The 25,977-nt window shown below is 42.4% G+C and overlaps 1 protein-coding gene across 7 annotated transcripts in view; it reads right to left on the bottom strand.

Moving 5' to 3' along the window:
• Nucleotides 1–4,552: 4,552 nt before the first annotated feature.
• Nucleotides 4,553–25,977, bottom strand: part of elavl4 (ELAV like neuron-specific RNA binding protein 4) — a 70,868-nt gene continuing 49,443 nt past the window's right edge. For 4 of the 7 annotated variants that reach the window (XM_029429319.1, XM_029429324.1, XM_029429326.1 and 1 more), the window contains 3 exons: nucleotides 18,041–18,275; nucleotides 12,122–12,160; nucleotides 4,553–9,226 (listed from right to left, as the gene is read on the bottom strand). In XM_029429319.1, the coding sequence (XP_029285179.1) occupies nucleotides 8,899–9,226; nucleotides 12,122–12,160; nucleotides 18,041–18,275 (602 nt within the window). In that variant the 3' untranslated portion in view covers nucleotides 4,553–8,898. The remainder of the gene's footprint in view (nucleotides 9,227–12,121; nucleotides 12,161–18,040; nucleotides 18,276–25,977) is intronic. The other 3 variants (XM_029429321.1, XM_029429322.1, XM_029429323.1) reach the window with 3 other exon arrangements.

Raw genomic sequence — 25,977 nt, 5'->3', positions numbered from 1 at the left:
CGGGAGCATGACCCGGAACGAGTCCCACGTTTCAGCTGCGTGCAGAAGAAGCCAGTAGAGAGAGAAACCTACATGTAACATGTGCCGATGCAACACCTCTGCAGGGCGTTTGTCCTCACAAACCGGGCTTTGATTGGAAGCTTCCAGTCTTCTCTCCTGTTGCTTTTGCGTCAGTAAGTTCTGCTTGTGGTTCCCACTTGGGTCAGTTCACCGCTAAGCATCTGAATACAGCACGTGGACTATCGGTGCGTCGTGCGTACGTCACAACATGGCAACAGATTGTGTGTACAAGAGAAAGCGGCCCCTGAGCAACAACAGTGTGATCCCATGGTGCTGGAAGTATTGCATTGAAATTAAGAGTCTTCACAGGGGAGCAGATTGCGAGCAGAGCCCTCGGGGGCTGAGGCTTCCAGTGCTTTATTAGGCCCTCGTGAGTGTCACTTGCTCTCCAAGGATGTACCAGCGTCGACGGTGCCAGCGCTGTTCACTCAGCGCGGATACGAGTCTGCCAGCGCATTTGTTTAGCAGCCACACTCCAAGTGACCTCCTGAGGAGAAGCGACTTAAATGGGCTTCAAATATTTGCAAGCTTGAAGTAGTAAAAGCCTGAGCTGTGACTTATAATCCAGGGAGACCGGATTCGTCCCGCTCGCTGTTGCTTATTCCTCTCTTTTTTTGGTGTCCGTTGTGGATGATCATTTTGGGAACGCTTCACCCACCGGCTCTTGAATGAATTCCAGTTATGTGTTTTGTTGCAGGCCTGACCTGAGATGCTGGCTCTCCTCACACGTGTCCAAACACTAAACACCTCATGATGTCATGCAGAGCTCGAGGTGGTTAGACTGCATGGTGCAAGTGAGAGATCTGTAGAGTGTGTAGAAGCTGAAGGAACTACTGAATTGAGCGTGTTGTTTATCTTCTGTCTCTGAGTCGGGCGTCGCCACAGGGTTCGTGGAGCGAGAGATAAAATGTTTTCTATAGTTGTGCATCCTCTGCACACGTGCGAGCACTGGATGTAACTTCCTTGCTCTCTTTTGAGAATACAAACACATTTGAGGAAAGATATTAGGAATACCAATTAAAAGAGTTAATGAGTTTTACAGACACGCGGACGGTTAGGAAGGGAGGAAGGGAGGGAAATGCTTCCAGTGCAGGTTTTATTTAACTGCAGCTACAAACCAAGAATAACGAAAAACAAGAAAGCTTCTGGACACGTAGGCGTGTAATTATCAGTTCATCAAAACTATTCTCAGCAAACAAACAAGAGCAACGAGATGCAAATAGAACGACACCTAACATGATTCACTCACCGAACGCTCTTGTATTTACGGTTTGGCTAAAGCTAGCTAAGTAAAAAAAAGTTTGATATTTTCCACCTTTTGTTTTTTGAAAAAGTAATCATCCGACCATGAAACTGTGGTTTCTCAAAGTGTTTTATAGATGAGGCCGATCCTAAAATAAACCACCTCAACTAACATCTTGAAAAAATACACTTATGACATCAAACATTAATTGTGAAAGTAGAGAGAAGAACTGTTTCAAACTGCAGATGCTATATGACGTTTCAGTCTCCTCCTGTTTATGATGCACCTGTGGCAGTGTGTGTGTGTGTGTGTGTGTGTGTGTGTGTGTGTGTGTGTGTGTGTGTGTGTGTGTGTGTGTGTGTGTGTGTGTGTGTCTAAATCTGTTTTTTTTGTGTGTGGTGTAACTGCAATTTTAACTGCCGGGTCAACAACCCTAAGACACTCTGTGTACCCTGGTGGGGGTACAGCTCCCATGAAATTATAAACACATTTTCACTTTTTAAAGTTTTGGGCTCATTTTAGGAAATTTTAGGTTTTTTCTCTGCTGCTAAACATCTCGGGGGTCATTTCTGACCCTAAAACATCACGAGGGTTAATGCTTCAGTCTCCGGCTTGACTAACTTTAACTACAAAGTGGATTCATGTAATGCAAAACTACTTTATAGGCTTCATGTTGAGCAGCATCATAACAAACTTACAAAGAGGAATTGGATTGTTGATGTCTCGTGCAGTATCTCACACAGACGGCGCACATTATACCCCAGCAACACAATGCATTTAAAACAAACCAATCAGTGTGTTTAATCTCAAAACAGAAAATGAAGTGGACTGCACACTCATCTGAGAGCAGCTCTGTTAATAAATAACACGAAGTGAAGCTTTTGATTAGACGCTGTGAAATCTCTAAAGTGGTCCGAGGGGTGAAGAGAGGTATCCCATTAATGTCGGCTTGTGTACCAAGGAGAGCTGGAGGGCAACAGCGGCTCCACCGCTGCACAGATTTGACTGCGGAAGAGACGAGTTGCTCCTTATGAAATAATGTGCCTCCGACTGTGAGGCTCACGCTTGTCATTTGGCAGAACTGGCGTCTACATGGCAGCGCGGCAGGATGCTGACATTCACACCATGGAGCGAGTGTGATCAGCTCTCACCCCGGCAGATGAAAAGAATATATAGAAAGTGAGAGGCAGCATCATATGGTCGCACCTTGTGACAGAATATGGTGAGAAGTGAGCCACATTAAGCCCAACAACTCTGCGTAACGAGAGCACTTTCCCTTCATTGATATTTAAACGTCTTGTTTTCACGAGACATTTTTTGTGTGTGTGTCGCCGAATTTTGTTTTACCCACGTCTGAGTCACAGCAGAGTAAATCAGACAACACCACATTAAAGTTGGACTCAACAGTTGTTTATTGAACTAGTTATTGCCTTTTAAACCCCCCGAGAAGTCATTTGAAAGGGGACTTGAGAGCCCACGCTGACTCATGTCCTCCCCATCTTCTCTCTCCTTGATGAGAGCGGAGGATCATTAAGTTGCTAACAACGGGAGATGAAAGACAAGAGTGGCTGAACATACCGCAATCTAACTACTATCATCTCCTCCACAACCGCTGCAACGCTCTCCGGTGTGATGTGGATTATAAAGGCGTAACGCCCGGGCTCACATCACTGAACATTACTGAGTACATCGAGAACATTGTTATTGATGAACAGATGTGGCCCTGCAGCAGCGAGGAGCTGCTCGCAGTGGTGTGTGTCTCCATCCTCACAGGCTTTATTCTGACTCCCTTTGCTTCCGGTGTGCTGAAGCTTCTACTGTGAAGCAGAAAGATGAGAAGCAGCTCTGTGTCCCTCCTGTCCTCCAGCAGCTCTGTGTCCCTCCTGTCCTCCAGCAGCTCTGTGTCCCTCCTGTCCTCCAGCAGCTCTGTGTCCCTCCTGTCCTCCAGCAGCTCTGTGTCCCTCCTGTCCTCCAGCAGCTCTGTGTCCCTCCTGTCCTCCAGCAGCTCTGTGTCCCTCCTGTCCTCTAGCAGCTCTGTGTCCCTCCTGCCCTCCAGCAGCTCTGTGTCCCTCCTGTCCTCTAGCAGCTCTGTGTCCCTCCTGCCCTCCAGCAGCTCTGTGTCCCTCCTGCCCTCCAGCAGCTCTGTGTCCCTCCTGTCCTCCAGCAGCTCTGTGTCCCTCCTGTCCTCCAGCAGCTCTGTGTCCCTCCTGTCCTCCAGCAGCTCTGTGTCCCTCCTGTCCTCCAGCAGCTCTGTGTCCCTCCTGTCCTCCAGCAGCTCTGTGTCCCCCTCCTGTCCTCCAGCAGCTCTATGTCCCCCTCCTGTCCTCCAGCAGCTCTGTGTCTCTCCTGTCCTCCAGCAGCTCTGTGTCCCTCCTGTCCTCCAGCAGCTCTGTGTCCCTCCTGTCCTCCAGCAGCTCTGTGTCTCTCCTGTCCTCCAGCAGCTCTGTGTCCCCCTCCTGTCCTCCAGCAGCTCTGTGTCCCTCCTGTCCTCCAGCAGCTGTGTCCCTCCTGTCCTCCAGCAGCTCTGTGTCTCTCCTGTCCTCCAGCAGCACCTTAAAGGGCTGACGGAGATCAGCGCTGCGGTTTATGTCTGCAGCAGTTACCGCCTCATCGTCGTGACTGTCCCTCAGAAGCTGAAAGGTCAAACTGAACGCAGATTGAATCTGTGATTTACCGGCGCAGTTAATTCTATTGTGTTGTATTACTAATTGGAAATCTTGCCTCATGTGGAGACAGAACAATATGTTCAGGTTTATTTATAGAGCACTTTTAAAAACGGCAAACGTTGACCAAAGTGAATTTACTACAGCTGCAGCTGTTATTGATCCAACTCTGTCTTGTTTCACTTTATAATGTGTCGGAAAATGATGAAAAACTTACTTCAGATTTCTCTGAGAACCAAAATAATTTGACAGTAATCAAATATTTGCGAAAAAGCAACAAATTGTAACTGGAACCATGAAGTCTTAGCGTTTTTTCACCTGATGATTGACTAACGATTTAATCTTTTATTGAAATTCTTGTGAATTTTCTGTATGATTAGTTGCCAAATAGATTAAAATCTAGAAAATACACTTAATATGCAAGATATCACTTTTCATTAAATAGGCTGAATTATTGAAATTATTTGTCCTTTTATACTTTATTGATTAAATCTAAACATCTAGGAAGATAAAGAGAACAATATTATTAAACAAAGAAGCAGTGTGAAATATTGAAACGCTTCAATCATCACGACAAGAAACATCCAAGCTCTTAACACCTCATTTTATTGTCCCAACATTCAAAAGTACAAATAATTCAAACACAACAGTTTTATGAAAAAGAAAAAACAAACATTTACAGCAAGATTTTTATTTTGTTTCCAGTTTCAGAAATGACCTAAACTAGCAAGGATAACATGAAGTCATTCATCGCAGTAATTGGATTAATAATAAGAATAAGAATACTAAGAATAATAGCAATAATAATCATAATAATCATCATTGATAATTGTTAAGTAATAACATAAGCAGGAGAGTAGAGAGAGCCGCGGTCATGGGGCCCTGTGAACATTTTTTCGTCTTTTTTGTCTTTAAAGATTTCGTTTATAGATTTTTCAGATAGTAAACAAACACGTCTCAGGAGGAAAATGAAAACTGACAAGAAGAGCCTAGTTCCTCTGTTCACCTTCCCTCCTCCACTACTGGCTGCGTTGTTCCTACTGGCAGGCTGCCACTATAAGGCGCTACAGGGGATGGTGTGAGCCATAGGGGTTGGGCATAGAGCGAGGTGACGCAGCCCCATGTTTCAAACACCCTGACATGCACACACTTTCACACACACACACACACACACACATTTCGAGCAACCGCACGTGCCATCTCTGTCACACACGCGCGCACACACAAGCACTCAGGGAGACACACATATACATTTGTATATATGTGCACTAAACAGACCCAAATGCACAATCACACACACACACACGCAATCACAAACATATATGTATATACTGTACATACGCACATTTGGATGTACTCCACGCTGACAAACATATGAGGACAAACGCACAACACACGCACAACTACATAAAGGAACATGCATACAAACATGCACACATGCGCGCACACACACACACACACATACAACCACACACACACACACACACACACACGTGCACACAGGGTCTAGGCGGAACACAGGCACGCATCGTAAGAGTTCAAAAGTCATACAGTGTAGGAAATTAGTTCACACATCAGAACAACATTCTACTGGGGTCGTTGCATAATTCAAGCTCCCGACGGCGGCGGGGAGCATGAAGGGGTCTGGTTGGTTGGTGGGTGGGTTGGTTGGTTTGTTGCCGTTATGACGTTAGAAAACTATGTGATTGGATGGCGCAGATGATGACTGGATTATAATGAGGATATAAGATGACCCGGCCTGTCAGATGACTGAGGTGTGAGAGAGAAGGATGTACTTATGCGAGCATGCGTCTGAGTGTTTGAAATGCTCTCCACACACCTCCTTCATGTTTTCAAGTCTTAACAACAAACAGAAAAATCCAATTCCGTATATTTATACTTCTGGAACCATTCCCTTACCTTTCACCTTTCAAAATATATAATATATATCATATTAGAGTATATAAAATATAGAATCGGTACAATCCCTTTTCATATCTCCAGAGTACTTCTTAAGTATAGCAACAACTGCTGTAAATAACAGTTGGTGTGCAATGGTAACAATTTCTCTTTTTTTTTTTAAAGATTTGTTGGTATGTCATTTGAAAACATGATGAATATTTTTAAAAATAAGTTTTGACTCTTAAGTGATTTTGACCGATTTAGTCCAGTGCAATGAATGACCCTCAAACAACAATGGGCATTTGCTCCCTTTTAAAATGTATCTGCCCAAGCCTCCAAGAGCTGAATGTTATATAAAATGTTTTACTGAAAACTGAAAACTATGCTTTCAGACCCACATTTTTGCATAAGGTTTCATCACAAAGCGGTAGTAAGTGGAGGGAGGGTGTGGACGGAGTGGCTTTTTAGAACAACACAAACTTATCACAGGTTATATTGAACCAGAACGACTGTTTATAACATTCTATTAAGACTAAACTTTATTGAAAAAGATCTAAAGATTTCATTTTAACAAGACAAGAAAAAAGCAATAGCAAATTGAACTATTAACTAGGTTATGCATAGCGAGTAACTGTTTCTAGTAATAAGGGAAGAGCGTCCCCCAACCCTCCAGACATTTTTTTCAGTTTTCTTGACTTTTAGATTTTTTATATTGTAATTTTGATATATTGGTACAAAGCACGAACGTACTAAAAGTTCTCTCAGTGCAGTGGACTACTGGACGAGCCTCTCCACTAGTCGCTTTGTTCCCTTTTGCTCAGAAACGCCCCCTCCCTGTACCAGAATCACGCAAATACACAAGACAATGAAACAAATAAATACATAAATACACAGATAAATTAATAAATATATAATAAATACAAATAAATAGAAAAATAAATAGTTTAAAAAAGTAAATAAAGTGATAAACAAATACAGTTATATTCTAAGATTTTGTTCGATTTCTTTTGCCGCGGTAGCTAACTGAAAGTTAATCCAAATCTTTTTTTTTTTCTCCACAAGCAACATGACAACAATTGAACAGTTTCCTCACAAGTTTTTCTAAGTAACTGAACCACCACTTCATAATAAGTTGTCATGAAAAAGACAAGCTCAAACAAAAGAACAGTGACAACTCATATAGTACAGTAGATATTGTAAAACAAATGTAGACTATATATGTATATATATATATCATCTATTTGTACACAGCAAAGAAAGACACAGTTGTCATAGATCCTTTTTAAGGAAACAAATATCTAGACTAACAGAACTAGCTAATCATCATTTAGTTTTGACAAACGTTTCACGCTCAGCAGGTAACCTAAAAGTCAGCAAGCCAAACAAAAAGATACAAAAGAAAGATTTTGTTCAGTGATTCTTACGAGGCCCAAATCCGTTCATCTGGCTATTCAGCAAAGAAATAGTCTCACCAGATCTTTTTGGGCCAACAATAAACAAATATTAAACAAAGAACAGCAGCTCAATTCAATGCCAACATCGAAGTATTTTTTTTCTTTAAACAACACATAGAACAACAAACTTGGATATTTAAGATATGTGAATAATGTAGTATAGCACCTACTGTTGATCGCTAAAAGGAAGTTCTTTTTCAAATGTAAATTCACAAACGCAGAGCGAAGAAAAATGATAGAGATAATGTATAGTATGCTCTCTAAATGGATAGATGTGTATATATCTATTTACTGATATCCCATATTGACTGATGACAAAAACAGGAACACAAGTGGACAAAGGGTCTTCTTGCTTTGGGCTCTGGACTATAAGGATGGTTCGGCCTTGCAAAGACCCCTCTCCCTTCCCTTTTGGGTATCGCTGTTGAATAATTACGCACTAGTACATATGTGAAAAATTACCAAAATCACCTGCCTCGGTTTGCATCCCTTCCATCTACAAAATCACTGCCAACTTGGATTCCCCAAAAAAACAAACGACCTTTGATCCTATAAAGTACCACGGCAGAACGACAAGACAAGGTGGTGCCCCCACCCTCCCGCCCCGGCCCCCCCTAGTTAGCCAGTCAAAATATTTTTCTCTTTTTTCAAATCCAGATTCTTGTAAAAATTCTTCAATAATTATTATCTTAATTATCATTTATAAAAATAGATCTTCTTTCTCTTTATTTTTATCTTTTTCTAAACGCATTTTTTTTCAAGCAAAGAGATCTTCTCTTTGGCAACAGTGTTTTTTTTTCTTAAATTACTGAACGTGTCATCAGGAAAGCTAACCCATCCCCTCCCTCGCCCCATCTCCCTGAACCCCAGTGAGGAAAGACATTATGTTTTGTTTGCGATACAAAACAAAAACAATGTTTTAGAAATTCTTTTTTTTTCTACATCAGAGTTACTGGGACGTGGAAATCCCGTTTAGAATCGATAAGGGGACGTTTTTTGATACACACTAAAAATGAATGAATGGTTCACCAATTTAAAAAAGAGCCCCCTCCCTTTCACTGACAGGGAGGCATATAATACTAACGACAGTGGATCCGGATTTACAAAAGAAAAACAAATCCTGAATCAAGACAGAGAAAAGGTTTCAATCTAAAAAGGACATTCTCTTCTCTGAAATAAGGGGATACAGGGATTTGCTACTGTTTACACAGAAGAGAGAAATTATTTAAACAACCACAACAAACAGAAAGAATATACAACAAAGAGAAGCCTGCATTATCACAGGAGCTTCCAAAAATCATGAACATTTTCATCATTTCATTTTTGTAATACTTAGGCAACATTGGCTTATAGGTCCAAAGTTATAATATAAGCCATTTCTAGTTCAATTTATTTGATGGTTTGTTGGTTGCTTTGTGTTCCGGTTGGAGTTTGAGTTTGCTGTGTTGGATGGCTGTAGTAGGGTGGTAGTGGTAGTGACTGAAGGGGCTAAGGGACGGGTGGAGGTGGGGGGAGAGGTTGGGGGCAATTTGGGAGCAGACAAAGTCGCGGGGCAACTGCTTCTACCTGTTAAAGTTCAGGACTTGTGTGTCTTGTTAGTCTTGAAGGAGACTTGCAAGACGCGGTCGCCCAACCTGTAGCCGTTGAGACTGGCGATGGCCATGGCCGCCTCGTCGTAATTCGTCATGGTGACGAAGCCGAAGCCTTTGCACTTGTTGGTGTTGAAGTCACGGATCACCTTGACGTTGTTGACGGCACCGAAGGGCCCGAACAGCTGCCAGAGCACGCTCTCATCCGAATCTGGGGACAGGTTGTACACGAAGATGCACCAACCAGTGCCCGTGTGCCCGGGGATGTTCATGCCAACCAGGCTGGTCATGCTGTCAATGGTGATGGGGGAGAACCTGAGAGGAGAGGGAGAGCAGAAGAGGGGGAGAGAGAACGAGAGAAAGGTTAAACTTATTGGGTTAGGGTATGCAGTGAAGCTCAAAGTCTGCATCTACATGAAATGGCCATACGCTGGTGAAAAACCTCCATCTTGTCTTTTGGACATCATCTAACAGCTTGCCACGACGCTCGCCTGCATGATACGCTAGCTTCAAAACGTCTTCTGCTTAATGTTTACTGCTTTACTGATCAAACTACAGAAGAATCATCTCTAAGCCAAGTACACTAGGATGCATATGCCTGGGTGTTTATTGTAAGCGCATGTATGTTTATGTCTAAATGCACGCGTTAGTATGTGCGTCTCCAGAGCTACTAATAAATGAGCTCCTCCAGTCAGGAGTGACGACAGCGCTGCGTGCCGAGCTATATTTCTGCTGAAGGAGATGCAGACGAAGGTTCTCTTTGTGTCCTTGAGTGGCTCCTTTAGGAGCTAAATTGCAGGAAGTTGTTGAATTAAACCGTCGCTAGAAATCCATCAAAGATCATGCACCAGCCTGCTAAATCTGTTCTTATTCGCCTCATAATCTTCTCCTTTTCCTTGTGATGCAAGAGATTTGAATCCTCAGTTGACTTCACTTAATTGCCTTTCCGCTCAAAGGAAAGGGAGAGGAGGGGAAAAAAATCCCCACTTTTAAATAAAAGGTAAATGAGATAAAAAGGTTCATTTCTTATGCCACCTCTCTCCAAGAAACGACTATAGGCATTATTGGGTGTGCTTTAATTGAGATTTCCGCTTTGCTGCAGCTGTCTCGGAGAAGGCTGCGTTCTTAAGGAGAGGGCGGGAGGGAGGGAAGAGGGAGCGAACTAAATGGAAAATGGAAGCACTTTACAGCCCAGTGGCATTAAGGTACAAAGTGTATTCCTGCCACTCCTCCCGCAGTCTGCAGGGTGTTCTGTTCTATTCCAGAGCTTGTGGCACTGATCGATAGCGCTGCTCGCTGCTCAGGGCCGGCACCCCTCTCTCTCCAGTGACTATATATGGCTTGCAATCACTGCGACCTTCCTGCATGACTTTGGTCATGCGGAGTTTGCTTCTGGCCATTGTGGTTTCTGTGAACGCTGATACAAACACCTCGGGTGGTTGGCTTATTGACGGTTCTCTGCTTTTAGTGTGTGTTAAGTAAGATAAACAGATTATAATAGTATGTTTCTTTCTGTATGACAAGATATAGAATATAGTATTATAAATCTATATGACTGAGATACAAGGGTGTTTTTATATTCAGCCCGCAGCAGCTAACGGTGTTATAAAACCTTTCCAATCCTTTGCCTCTCATATCTCTCTACATGCCCTCAATGCATTGTTAAGGCAAGTTAATATTCTCTCCAGTATCGAGCTGGTGGAATCTTAACCGGCTTCATCATGTCGAGTACTTGTCTGACATGCTCGGCTGCGGTTCAGGCCTCTCCTCCAGCTGGACGCGGAAAAAACTCGCTGATGATTTTAAATGCAAAAAAAAAAAAAACTGGAGTGTGTGAGGAGGCTCGGGAGAGTGTGACGGTTTGGAGGCTGGCTAACGCGAGGAGTTGAGTGCGCCTGTACGTACACGTGTCTGTGTGTGCGAACGTGCGTGCGAGCGTGTAGCCATCAGAGCGCGACCAAACACTAACCAATGTTACAGACGAGACCGGGGGTTGCATAGCAACAGTGTAGCTGACCAGATATCTACGCTGTCCACTGCTAAAGCGAAACATCTCCGGCTCTTAACGTCTTTCTTCTCTTTCCTTTCACATAACAACCTAAGGTCACCGGAAAGCACTTCTTACTTGGTGGCATGCTTTGCAATCAGGACGGCTGAATCGGACACTATTTTCACCTTAAGGAATGTTAAGACTCAAAGTGAAGCCACAGAGCTGATCGGGCATGGCAGTGTCTCCTGAGGGGTTAAACTAAATTACAGCTAAAGGGAGAACTTCTCTGGAGCTAAAACTTCCTCTCTGTTTGAGTTGCTAAGCTGACTTCAGATGGTGTCCCCTGTGCTTGCAACATGCAAGATGCCGCAGTCAGCACATGAAACATCTATCACCACAGTGGCTGCTGCTCTGGCTTGTGTAACACCGATGTTGGCGAGAAAGCAAAATGAAACATGGAGGCAAAAAGGAAGGAATTTGAGCAGAGCAGAGCCGAGCAAAGCTGGAGCTGTCTGCAGTGAAACAGCATTTCCTGTTTCCAGCAGGGATCCAGGTTCTTCCAGCCTCATCCGGTGTCCTTGCTGAACACTACCTCATCTCAGCCAAGAAATGAAGGCGATATGTAAATTTGTCATGGCTTCCACTGCACAGATGTACATGTATCCAATGAAGGACTGTGTACATAGTCGATAGTGGACGTTTTATTCTAATATTCTTTATAATCAAAAGGGACAAATTCAAATTTAGCTCCTTGAGAAAGACTGTTCTCAAGCTACAGCTGCAGAGAGACGAGGCAGGAGAACCTGAATCCGGTAGAAAAAAACACACCTAGAAATGAGGAGATTTACACCAGAGAACAAAATCCATTCAGTACACAGAAACAACCCAAAACAATCCAAACAACACCAGCACTTTTCATAATCAAAACAAAGCAAATTCATCACCACTGAAAACAAACACTGATTGTTTTCAGATAAAAACTTTTTTTTTTTTTACACCTTAAGTGGTTGGTAGGGTTTTAAGAAACCAACTCAAGCTTACGAGGAAAAACAAACAAATCAAAGAACCAAAAATGCAGTTGACCTTGAACGAATTGTCAAACGCAAAGTGACTGCAAAAATACAAGGAAACATAAACTAAAATAAAGAACAGAAAAAAAGGATATTGAAAAATCATTGAGTCAACATGGACATCTGGCATTGGGTGAAGTTTTTAATTACCTCTTTACGCCATAGGCCATATTAAGCAAATTGTCCAGCCTGTAAAGAGAAGGAGGGTTCTGGGGTTAATGGTGGGCAGATGGTCGACTCACTCAATGGAACTAATGTTAAGTCCCTGCAGGAACGGCATGGTCCTCCTCACTCAAGAACAAACAAACTCATCTATAGTTGGCCCATTACACTGAGGAGCCCCACCAGAACATGCTATCATCGGCTAATGAAGCTACAGTACCATCAGTATGGTCGCCACTGCGCTGCACCGGCTAATGTCAGAGCAGAGAGGCACGTCGACATTACTGTAGGTGCAACTTTCTAATTGTTATAAGTCTACAGCAGTGGACTGGTCACAGCTCAGTATTAGTCACATGTAGAGCCCTAATGGCGGCAGGGCGTGAGCGTAGCACGCGGCTATATTAGGATGCGAGGCTATAGTGCTGTGCGATAGCACATTCACTTTACGTGCCGCCACATTGTTTTCATAAACTATGGTCTTTCAACTGAATTGAGAGAACACCTGAGATGATAGGAAATGATCCAGAGTTCTGTCAGTGTAATGGTTTGGCATTTGAATGATGAGCGAGAGAAGTGATGATTAGTATGTTTTCTATGAGGTGGACCAACAAAGAACCAAACTCACCATTGAACTAGCCGTGCAAATTGTGAATGTCTGTCTTTGTGATCGGGGTCAACCGGTAAAGTGCTAACAGGTCAGGTGGAACGCCTGAGTGTCAGTCGGAGGGTGTCCTCTGTCTCACAGGGTTAGTTTTTTGGGGAAATGTTCTGGTTGTATAATAATTTTATCCCCGTGAGCGACATGGCAGTCAGTACAGTTAGTGTGTGTCTGTTTGTGGTGCTGTATGAAACGATGGCCCTCTTGGATGGATGCAGTCTGCTTGGTGACTCAATGACCTTCATTCCTCACTTGGGTCTGGCTGTCTCATGTCTTATTAACTCCTCTGGCCTAATGGACAGAGGCCACGGCTTATTGAGCAACAGCTGGCCAGTGACGGCTCGTTCCTCTTGAAAACACCACAAACTCTCTGACTTTGACTCGGCTGCTTCTCTTTGTCTCGTTCAGTCAACAAGCATTTGCTTTCTTGCGACACAACTTCACAGCATTAACATCTTTTTGAAAAGGTTTCAGCTCCATAAAGTGACTATTCTACAACTACATAACCTTAAAGGCTTCATTGTTATATTCTCACACAACTTCATTATTATTTGATTGCAATTAGGCTTTAATCAAATAACTTGTATAATAATAATAATAATCACAGTACCATTTACATTGATCATTTGAAATTAAATTGCATTTTAGAGATAACAGATCAGTAGTCTTATAATCAGGCACAATAAAACCCCGGGATGCCAGGTAATTGTGGTTAAGTACCTTATAAATTAGAAATCTTGCAGAACTCTTGAGTACTGCGGATCAGGACTGACGAGCACTGTAATAAAGTGCTTTTCCATATTGTTCTTATTCTGCCTCACAAGGTGCTCATATTGATGTTTTAAAAATGCATTTAAATGTTTAAAAAGTCTTAATGCACATGGAGATAAGTCCATGCAATACAATCCCCAAATTGAAGTCAGATGAGGAAAGTTCTTTGAGCACATCGTCTGCCTACTTATTATCTGGGTTCAAAGTCGCATTTGTGGCTCTTTTAGTGAAAGAAGTAGGTAAGCAGCCCTACAACAAAGAAAAAGAGTGGAGAAAAGGATATACGGAATCATTAAAGCAGTAATTAGCCCATTACGTGGGAAGGGAACTAACGGGCTGCTTTGTGGGTAAATGAGTCAATTGGAGAGGATGCTCAGAGGAGAGGCGCTCCGGGCCCAGGAGCACGAAGACATCTGCTGGCCGCCAGGCCGATGGGCCACAACAAAACAACCTGCTGCTCTCCCTCTCTACGTGTACGAACGCACACTGATGCACGCTCACCACGCAAACACTCCGCCAGTGTTCTCCAGCTTTTCACATTGCCTCTCCAAGCTCGATATAAACAATAGGCCTTTTGTTCTTCCTCTCAATGCATGTTAATGGTGGAATGGGTGTTTTTGTCTTCTCGTTTTTTGAAACAAAAATCTGTTCAATTAGAATTGGCTCCTGCCCTGGATATAATAAGGCTAATTTGCTAATTAGTACCATTAGTTAACGACAGAGGATCGGAAACCATCTGGGGTCTCGGGCTCGTTGTATTTGCGCTGGAGTCGGTTGTGTTTTCTCGTCTTGAAGAGGGATAACACAATCACAGTATACATTAAGTTGTGTTACAGCACGCCCTCATGATTTAGTCACACAGGATAGTTGCAATTATAATTCAGTTTTGTTTTAATCTTGGGTCTTACCTATAAGCAGCAACACAAACTTGTTAAGTATGTAAAACAAGCAGGAGTACCAGTTTCCCAGTGCTCATTTACATTTCATTTTGTTTCAGGCACACATCAATAGATCCTCTTTGCTTGAGTATTTTTAGCGTATTAAATGTACATACTAATATTTAATATCTCTTCAAAGGAGAAACAGAACAAATTGTGTATTCGGGGGAGGGGGGGGGGGGGCTTTTCCACTACCGTTAAAAGATTTAGTAAAAGAAGGGAAAGTTAACATCGCGCACTTTTGTAACTTGTAAAATTGTGGAGGTTTTAGTGGAGGGCTTGGGAACAGAGAGCAGGAGCACCGAGACACAGTTAGGAAGTGTCCTGTGAGTTGTGATGAGAAGCGACAGCTCTCCTGCGGATGCTGTAAATTGGCTTGGCGTATCACAGACACACAGCCACGCTACATCGCTCAGGTGTCACACCAGGGAAGCTGCTCCACAAGGAAAATACCTTCCAAGCTCTGACTTTGATAGAGAGTAAACAGCACGACCGGCTTAGTGTTATTGAAAGAGAGGGGAAATTGTGTAAGCACATCTTCTCTCTCCAATTCTGAAACGTTCCTGTCGTATCGGATGATGCTGTCGTTGTATACATCGTGCAATCTCCTGTTTCTGTCTTGTTTTTGTGGAGGGGAAACGGAAGGAGTGAGCCCTAATATGTAACATTTAAATTAAAAAAGACTTGTTTGTGTCATTAGTGAGTGATAGGAAATGACCAGGTAGTATGCCGTACATACAGTATGTCAGCTAAATACTGTATTTAAGTGATAGCTTGTTGTGGACAACACTGACCTGGGCAGAAAACATTTTTAGAATTAGCTAAAGACAGCTTAAGGTACTTCGTATCCATTCAATTTAATTAAGTTGAAATGAGGTTAAACCCCTAACCCTTAAATTAATTTTAGCATCATTTGTTTTACTTTGCCCTTTTGTTAATTGGATTTAAGACATTAGTCTCTCTTAAATAACGTCATCTTTTAATGCAGGTTAATATTTAATACAGTAGATTATATCTTGTAAATCTGGCAAATGTATATTTTGTATTATGGTCCATTGCATCAGTATGACCACGTCATGCACACTTGGGGCTTTACAGTCAGAAAGACAATCTAGTTTGATAAACATTTACAAATATTTTTATCCAGATGCATGTTTTTGCCCAGGCCTCACAGAAAATAAAAAGTGTACGATGGCAGCATGATGAAATGAGGGGAAATACGTAGTTGTGAACGACAGAACCCCACAGTCTCTTATGAACAGTTCCTCTCTGATCTGGCTGGACCCACACAGAGCTCAGCGGGCCTGATTCATTGACACCTGCACCAGGTGCAGAGCGCTCACACCTGTTGTTCAAAAGGGGGAGGTATTTTCTAAAATAACTGGCAGGAGAAAAGTTGCATCACTGTTGACACACGAGACGTTGCTGTGACTCTCCTGCGGCAGGAACATCCCGTGTTCGAACATTGTAAATTGCATTTGGTGCAAATGTTTTCCAAATCAGGCCTGTTGTTAAAACAGACATGTTTCCTTGATTAAACTCATTTATTGTTACATCAACCAACAAGAATTGCTACCCAGTTTGAGACTGATGACATTAAATATCCACATATGAAATAGCGATCCTGTTTGTCATTTAATGATACACACTGGTAGAGCAGAAGTTTCTCAGTTTTCAAATCCCACCATAAATCAAACCACATTAGATACTTCAGAATTCATGATATTATGTCTAAACTCTTACTGTTTGTAAAGTTTGGTAATAAATACATATATCTTGAACCTGCAGATTCCCAACCTGTCGGGCAGACGACCCGAGTGACCCCGTTCTTATTCTACATCTAATGATGCACACAGCACTTTGGGTTTCATTTTGTTACATCATAACTTCTCTGGAATAGAGCTGGGAAGTAGGAGCAGTTGCTGGTTCTGGGATCTTCATCTCCTGTTTTAATCGGTTTATGTTGTGGCCATTAGGGATGTCACGAGGCCAGAAATGTAGTAGTCGATACTAACACCAGCGAAATTCCAAGATATTCGATATCACGGTAAATAACAAAAACACACAAATAAAGCCCATGGACTTCAACATACACTTATTTATTACCTTTAGCATACTGGCTTTTGTTAGGAAGTTAAACGGGTCATAATTCCCTCTCTAATATCTAGTTCATAATGCTGTGAAAACATGTCTGTTAGTCAAATGTGGGCTTGTATTAAGTTTCTCTCTTGCCAAAGACTACATTTTGCAAGATCGCAATTGAACACATCATAATAACGTTATAATTTACTTTTTCCAAATAGTAATTTTTACTGAGTAGAGCTTGAATGCATCATGACAAAACTCCATGGAACCTCTATTCAGCGGCAACTAACAGTTAACAACTAACAGCTAACAACTAACAGCTAACAACTAACAGCTAACAACTAACAACTAACAGCTAACAGCTAACAGCTAACAACTAACAACTAACAGCTAACAACTAACAGCTAACAGCTAACAACTAACAGCTAACAACTAACAACTAACAGTTAACAGCTAACAACTAACAGCTAACAACTAACAGCTAACAGCTAACAGCACAGCTAACAACTAACAGCTAACAACTAACAGCTTACAACTAACAGCTTACAACTAACAGCTAACAACTAATAGCTAACAGCTAACAGCTAACAACTAACAACTAACAGCTAACAATTAACAGCTAACAACTAACAATTAACACCTAACAGCTAACAATTAACAGTTAACAGCTAACAACTAACAGCTAACAACTAACAGCTAACACCTAACAGCTAACGTTAACTAGCTTTCCTTCTGTCAATTTCAACACACATTTGTTGTTCCCAATGTAGCATTATCAGGGTCCCCTGGACGTTTCCATTGTGTGTTTACTGGGTCCCAAACACATTTTATATCGTCCCTGGGACGACGTTAGTCTCAAGCCCTGACTGTGGTAACTACGGTACCTGTGGTACTGTAGAAAACGAGTACCTTCACGTTTTTGAATTTCGGCATTGACTTTTCATGACATCCTTAATGGCCCGTTAGTTTTAAGTAATTTGGGAGTCATACTCAATTTATGTTTTCTTTTTTATCAACTTCTACTACTTCTTGAATCAATCGTGAGCGTCACGTGTCCATCCAAGTCTTAAAAGAGCTCCAACTGTAGGTCACTCCATTGTTAATGGAGAACATGAATGGGACCGGAGCGTCGTCCTCCCACTTTACAACTCTATGAAATATTTTTAAGCTGCTCATACGGGACTGCTTTTAAACATTTACTGAACATTGGAGCAACTCACTTTATTTAAGAATTTTAATGGGGTCACCAAATGAATAACGGAAACCCTTACACTGGATGAGCTCCCGAGGTTGGGAAACTCTGCATTAATTACGCATCTTTAAAACCATATACCTTTTTAAAATCTCCAATCTACCTGAACCCTTTCCCACCCTATCCCGTCTCTACTCTGCCGCACTTCCTACTCCATGACCATCATCATCATCATCATCCCCATGCCCCGCCCCAGCACTCACCTGAACCTCTGAGCCTGGTGGTGGAGGGGGCCAGGGTATCGGCGATTAGGGGATTGGTAGAGTTGTGACAGAAGGGCTTGGCTTGTCTTCTGGCTGGGGTTGTTGGCGAACTTGACCGTGATGGGCTCAGCAGCGCCTGATGGCTTCTGTCCATTCAGGCCCTTGATGGCCTCCTCAGCTTCTATCCTCTTATCAAAACGGATGAAGCCCACACCTCGGGAGCCACCTGCGGGGCCAGCAGATCAAAAACAAACACAGGCACCTTTTACTTTATAGGGTTGAGACACAACAACAACATTTGTGCTACGTGTTTGGCTAACTAATGTGTTTCTCCAGTCCAACAATGTTGAACTATTTTCTCAAGTAGTCTTTTTGTATTGGCAAGACCTGGAGATACGATGCGTATCATGAAACAGGGGTTACGATTCAATATATTGCGATTATTATTATTATAATAGTTTTTTAGGAAAACTGCCATAGTATAAAGAACAAACCACCATTTTTGGCAATCACAACAGTGGGATGCATTCATCTTTGGATGTAAACTACTAATCAAAAAACGTTTTTTGAGAATTGGTACAGTATCACAAAACATCATCTTGATATTCAAGTGCATCGATATTTATTTACAACCCTGTAGTCTTCACACTTTTGAAAACTTCATCCAGCCCATCCACCCCACCCCCCTCTGAGACAAAAGCTAATGTGCTAACGTAGGTTTAGAAAAAGAGAGAAGACTGAGATAAATATTATATTAGTAACACACACACACACACACACACACACACACACACACACACACACACACACCAGCCGTAGACTGAGCATATGGGGCTGTATTGTGGCTTTGGCCTCGAGTCTGTTTAAAGCCACACAGTCCATTCTTCCTTCATGTGAGCTCCAGTCACAGTCACACACACACACACACACACACACACACACACACACACACACACACACACACTCCTCATGCATTGTTCTCCGTGACATTTGAGCCGTTTCCTTGGAGATATTTTTTGACTGCCACCTGAAAGGAACATTTAAAGATGTGCTTCATGGGATGTACTTTATTGCTGTCTGTGAATGCTCTACGTGCGTTACCGGCTGTATACTATATATGTATGTATGTATGTGTGCATGTGCGCACTGGTATCTATTAATGGATGCTGTGCCTTGTTTTAATGAGGCTGCCTAGATGGCCCAGAGGATGCTCGCTCAGTGACAGCAGCACTCTGCCGAAGAGACTATTTACATAATACTGTGTGCACACAGGCATGTCTGTGTGACTGAGACTGAATAAAAGAGAGGCTGGGAGAAAGAGGGGAATTTTGTGTTTGAGCATCATTGTGTGCAGTCTCTTTCTCACACATAAAAACCTTCCTTATTGTTATTCCACATTTTTGTACATGCCATCCCTCTCCCCATCTCTTTTTTATACTTCCTGCTGAATGTCTCATGGCGCTCGTTCCCCTGAATTCTTATTCGGAGAAGCACCTTGACCATCTCACTCCCCCTTTTGTTCTCTTATTTTATTTTCTTCTCCAGAACACAGACGGCACAAGGTTATTTACTTTCCAGCAGAGCTGCAAAAAAACAACAAAAGAAACACGCCTCTCTTTTGAAAACATAATGTATATCTTCCAAGCTTATTATTTTTTGCATCTTGTTTTTCTCACCAAAAAAGAAAAATAATACAGAACATTTAATAAATTCTGTGAATTTATTGTTATTTGTATTTAAAAAATGAGAGAAGCCAGATTTGTATAAAAATACACAGAATTGGCTGAAAGATTCAGGGTTCTAAAAATACAATTTGCAGCACAAACACGGTTTTATTTATTTCTTTACTTAGAAGAAGTAAGTAGCTCATTTGCACATTCTCTGCAATTTTCTCTTTCCTTTCAAATACTGGAAGGATTTTTTTTTTTCCCGCTGTCAACATCGCAAAAGGACCTCATTTACTGTAAACTGTGGTGATCGGTGTCCTCCTTCAGCAGTAAACAACTTGGTGTAATAGGGACGAAAATACGCACAAACTAAAAACGATGAGCATTTAGTTTGTAGTGTCGGTGTGTAATCAACAAGGCTCTGACTTTTCAACTCAGACACAAAGGAACACTCTTAACTGACCACACACCCTGCCGAGCACAGACCTCAACCACAGCCTTCCCTTCCCTCCTGTTGTATCTCATTAACTCATATTCAGTGCAAATTATTCTCTTTTATTCTTTTTTTTTTTTTTTACCTTTCTCGCTCCTTCTCCCCTGACAGGCTTTCACAATTTCCTCTTCCATCCTTCCTTCCTCTTGTGCCAACTCTGTACCTGCACATTTTAATTAGCTTGTCAGAAGCAGAAAAATAACAATTCTAATGGGATCTACACAGTGCAAACAAAAGCCATCGCTGCTCCGACGGTTTTCTTCATTTATTACTGTAGTCGTCATGCATGCGTGTGTGTGCCAGGTGAAATAGGGTCACTGCTGTTTGCTTTTTCAAGCTATAGCTAGTAAGTGATTGGTTCTAGACATTTGTTGCTTCACCTTGGTAATTGCAATCTGCCCAATTTCACAACAGTCTGCTTTTGTTATGCGCTTAGCAAGTCCAAGAGGCTTGCTCAAGGGCACCTCTGGGGGAGTTAAAAAAGAGGAGAGCCTTGCTCTTTCACTTTCTCCGCTAAGACAAGAAAAGACGCGAATGTATTCGTCCTTTAATCCTCACACTTGTTTGGCATTGAGCTGCTCCTAAGCTGGTTCTGGCTGAAGGGCCTCTGGACAAATGCTTGGTATACTGATGAAGGCACGGCAAAGAAAACACATGCTGTAGCGTCCACATCCTTTTTTACTCCCAGCAGTATCACGAGAGGATCGATGTGAAGGAAACATATCTAACGGTGGAGTGAAATGAACAAACATAGATGAAATCAGCATTGATTTGATCCGACAATCCACTTTCTTCTTTGTCCTTGACTTTTACTTTACATACGTTTAAGTGTTTCATTATTTTTACCACCCTTTAAAAACCCTCTTTGTCTCAAAGTGCTATAAAAAAAAGACTCTTCTGTTTGTCATAATTAGTCTGCAGAGGGAGAGACGAGCTCTTCATGATAATGTACGTCAGTACAAAGTCAAACTTAAATTAAAAATGCATTACATTTAGATTTTAAAGATAATTCCTCATCGATTACATAAATTGTTAAGCACCATTTTGGTGTCTCAACAAAGAATCATGCAAAAGCACCACTTTAAATCTTGTGTTTACCAGAGATGTGCTCATTAGTTTCTTGTAAATACGTCATTCACAATAATAAAAGCTAACCCTAACCCAAAAACGACCACCTAACCCTAACCCGGCCGCCCCGCTCACATTACCCCGCATGCTGAATGCATCTTCCTGCCATGAGGTTCCGCCGGCATCACAGTCGTGTGTAACTGTATTTATGTTTAATGTGTTCTGAAGTTGTCACATCAAATCAAATCAACACTACAATTAAAAATGACGTGCAGTTTTCCTCCAGCATTATTTCTGTTAAATGGAAAGGTTGGCACTGTCTGCTTTTGTTCCTACTATCAACAAATCCCATGAAAAGACAGAAAGCAACAGAGAGTCTGTAAACACTGTCTGACTCTCCTCAGAGAGTATCTTTAAAGATGGCTCGTAAATATATAGTTTCATATTTAAGTACGGCAACATGAATTAATCCGAACACAAATGAGAAAACATAGAACACCAGGCTTATTAAACACTATTCTGATATTTATCTTAGAGTCAAACTACTTGCAGATTCAATTAATGAACTTTAAAATGAAAAATCTGATCCATGAATCCACTCTCGGTGTTTTCCGCCGTTTTTTAAAATGTTATCACGACTCTGTCACGCCATATGAACATAGTAAACCTTGAAGAGAGTTTATTTTTCTCCTATTAAACATTATAACAAAAACAAACTTGCAATCTATGAAGCAAGCTGCCAGTGGAGGGAGTCCAACCTAATGTCTGTTCTTTCAACCAGCCCCAGAAGCCTGTGCTACTTATCAACCGCCAGCCAGCCATACAGGCAACATTAGAGCACAATGTACTTACTAAGGTACAGCAATCTGTCTTTCTCACTCTCTCCCTCTCTTCTTCTCACTCTTTTCTGCTCTCCCTTTCCTCCACAGTAATCAACAGCGGCTTATGTAACTCTCTCTACCTGTGCTTATCTCGCCCTAACACACACCGACAGGCACATTGGCTGCCTTACTAATAACACGCTACCTCAATCTGGGGAAGGGGGGGGAAACAGAGGAGGAGAGGTGGGGCGTCGAGCAGCGAGTGCTGGGGACGGGTGTGAGTCAGGAATGAAAGGAGGAAGGGAAGGAGAGAAGGTGACGGAGGAGAATGTTAGGAGGTGGCAGTGAAAGGATAAAGATGATGAAAGGAAACAGTGCTCTTCTTGCTTCCTCCTGCCCAAACAAAGCTGCTCTTTCTCTAAAGTCCACTATCATTTCCCCAAACACTGACTGACTGACTGACTGACGGAGAGAAATGACTGCTCCTCTGAGAGACCAGAAGAGCGGAGTGGCTGCTGGGTAATAAAAGATGCACTCTCTTTCTCAAACACACACAGTTTCATGCATCTCGTGCATTGTATCCCTGTAAGCAGGCCCGTGCGCTCGCAGAGAAAGACGCTATATTGTGCCTACTGTATGAGATCTCAAAATACTTAATAATATGGCAGAGGCAGAAAGAAACCGTGAAAAAAATGCAATGTCCTTGTTTTAAGTAACATTAATGTGCCTGGGTACAGATGGCGTTTCAAAAGGCAGCGAGAGGAGAGACGAGGAGACTTTGAAGAGTGGAGGTGCCCCGTGCTTTAGCCTCTGTCAGAGCAGAGCCTCAACCATCTGTCGAATGTGTGCGCGTGTGCATGTATCCACGTGCATTCGTATGTGGCTGTGTGTGCATGTGTTGTGTGCTACCACAGAGACGGTGTGTACTCCAAAGATTTTAGGGAGAAAAGGTAGCGAGACGAGAGACGAGTCGTACGAGTCAAGGCTGCAGTCATCCCTCCTAAAGGGCGCACTCCTCCGCTCGTATTACCTTGACCGTTCTGTTCTCTGCTGCTGGACAGGCAGAGAACAGGGATTCAGTGCGCTGTCAGTCTGAAGGGGAACATCCATTATTCAAGTCAAAAGAGGAGAGAACATACCAACCGTACAGAGGAAGGGTAATTCGTTTGAGAGAAAAAATGGTGCAAACTTGAACGATTCCGAGTACAAGAAGAAACCCGAAAAAGCAAACGGCAGAGGCACGCAGGTTTGTGAGGAGACTCCTCGGGCTTTATTTACATGGCATTGGAGAGACTAGCATGAGCTGCACAACAAAGTGGCATTTCCCTGACCTTGAAATGCATGTTGTTTTGGTTCCTTTGTATCCAGCACAGCAGGCATGGCACAAAGGTGGAAGGAGAGGTACAAGGAGACGGGAGCTCCATGCAGATGAGGCTGCACACAGTTGGTGTTTAAATAAAATATCTTTGCTGGTGCGCTGAGAGCAGGAGGCTTTGTCTGCTTTTAATGTGAGACACGCACAGGATTTTTGAGCAGATTTTTCTAGTAAGGGCCAACTAAATGCTACAGAATAATACTGAATAAAATGAACAATTTGGATTTAACATATTCCATATAGAGTGAACGCTGGTAATGAAGTCTGTCCTGCAGATTGTTGAATATCTTTTACCTCTATCTACGACCAACATTGCTTTTTTTTTTAAAATCACTACAGCCATCTAGAAGTAACACACACGGCCGTCCAATCTGCAGCTTCTAAAATGATCGTGCATGATGAGGATATTCATCGCTCACAACATTGTGGCATGAAACAGAGAGGAATCAATAAAACACAAACACAGATATAGTTGATTCATTATTATTTTGTTGCACAACAAACAATACTAATGGGAACACTACCTGCTTGCAAGCATACAATCGTGTAGAGTCCTAACTGACAAAGAGAATCTAAACCTTATATATGAGTCCTAAATGAACGCACAAACTCTGTCATACATTGAACCACATGACATTGCCCCAGGATCATGGCACAAAGTTTATCTATTCTAGATGTGACGGTCACTTCCTCATGACCGTTGAGGGATCCCCTTAACTTCCTTAGGGCATGGATCTCATGTCATGTCAAAACATATCCTGTTATGCACATATGGTATGGATCATACATAGGGCCCCTATTGTAAACTTAATGTTCATTATAGATTATCTTAACAGTATCTTGAGTAAATATTATGCAACCAACTCCAGGCTGCAGCAGAATATAACGGTCACTAATGTGTATGAAAGCGGTCAGTTCGACCTTCCTGAGGACACTTGTGACTGTCCCAATCTCTTTATGTCTCTATTTCTCTCCTCGTCTAAAAAATACCAAGTTATACAATTCAGTTACTTAACTAAAACGGCTTTGGCTTTGGTTAAATTTTACAGGGGTGAGTCACAAAGAAAGTAATCTTCAGACAATTTTAGTCCGCAGTGCCATTATCGTTGCACATAAACATAATTAAGCCTCCGACAGAGTCTGTAACTGCACACGACAGTTCCTGTGTTGAGTCCAACGATATTCCCATCAAACCAAACATGACTGGAATTTCAATACCTCCATAAACAATAATTCAACTTTTAAAAAGTGCTTCGTGTGCTTCTGGCAGCATGTTTGTTCATTGCACTTTTCAAATAATGTAATGTTTCTCGTCTCGGCAGAGTGAGTCTCAGATATGCGGAATACAACTTGGCAATAAATAATACCAAAATGCCTTTAAGCTTTCAAACATGGCCGCCTCATGCCAGCAACATTTCAAGGTAACTGAACCTTAATTTAATGCTATTTTGATCGGGAACAACATGCCAATCATGCAACTGCACAATGCCAGAGAATTATTAACTCGTTGTGCAGAAACACACTTGTTATTAGCAACACTGGCAATCACCATCTTGAGTTGTATGGCGCCGTTATGGCTGGCGACTTGTTGCCATGGGAATCTTTCCCATTGCCACCTTCCATCCCACATGAAGGAACTCGACATCTGCCTTTTCACAGCCGACCCTTACACACACACACACACACACACACTGAGCGGCGAGTTAGTTCCACATCACAGCCAGCGTTTGGAGAAGCCAAGCATGTGGATCGATTGTATTCGCGGTCATTGATCAGGTAAGCATTGACCTGCTCGCACACAGGTCCAGGGTGAAGAACTAGGAATAGCCGACGATCGATCCGAAGCTGCCTCTGATATTATATCTGTTTCAAATTGAGGCTAACCTAAAGCAACAGTGGGAGTGTAAGATCACGGCCCGGCTGCCGTCCCTGAAGGTTAGAGAGAGAGCGGGGGGGGGGGGGGGGGGATCCAGCCAGCACTATCTGCACCGAGGAAGAGATAAAATATGCTCATCCATTCAGAAGGAATCGATGGACAGAGGAGGAAAGATATCCTCGTCAAGTCGATGTTGTGTTCGCTCTCTGAGTCTTTGGGGCAATTTGGCAGTTTTAATAGATTTAGTTTCTTCTGCCTCTGACTGTGAATGAAGCGAACAGTGATGTTTTTAAAGCTCCTTCTTGTCTTTGTGAACAGAAGAGTGACTGCAGGGTGCATCCTGTTGATGACGAGGTCATTCAGAGAACAGACTTCACGTTTCCAAATTTAGCAGAGCAGGAACTTGGGATCGACAGCCCATCTGGTCACTGAAGAACATTTGTTACTTCAACAACTTCATGCAGCATTTCTGCTTCTCTGTGTGCGTCACTCATCTCTGCAGCCTCCTCTGTTTCTGTGGACAGCGACGGGGTGCGCCTCACATCCGTCCCTAGTTCAGTACGAACAGTGAATCACTAAGTGAATTGTATTGCAGGCACTGATCAGGTCTTTAATTCAATAAATAACTCTGCGCTGG

This window comes from Cottoperca gobio, chromosome 4 (genome assembly GCF_900634415.1).
Source record: "Cottoperca gobio chromosome 4, fCotGob3.1, whole genome shotgun sequence".
Lineage (NCBI taxonomy): Eukaryota > Metazoa > Chordata > Actinopteri > Perciformes > Bovichtidae > Cottoperca > Cottoperca gobio.
Note: the sequence above shows the minus strand (reverse complement) of the source record. Positions and strands in the feature narration are given on the sequence as shown.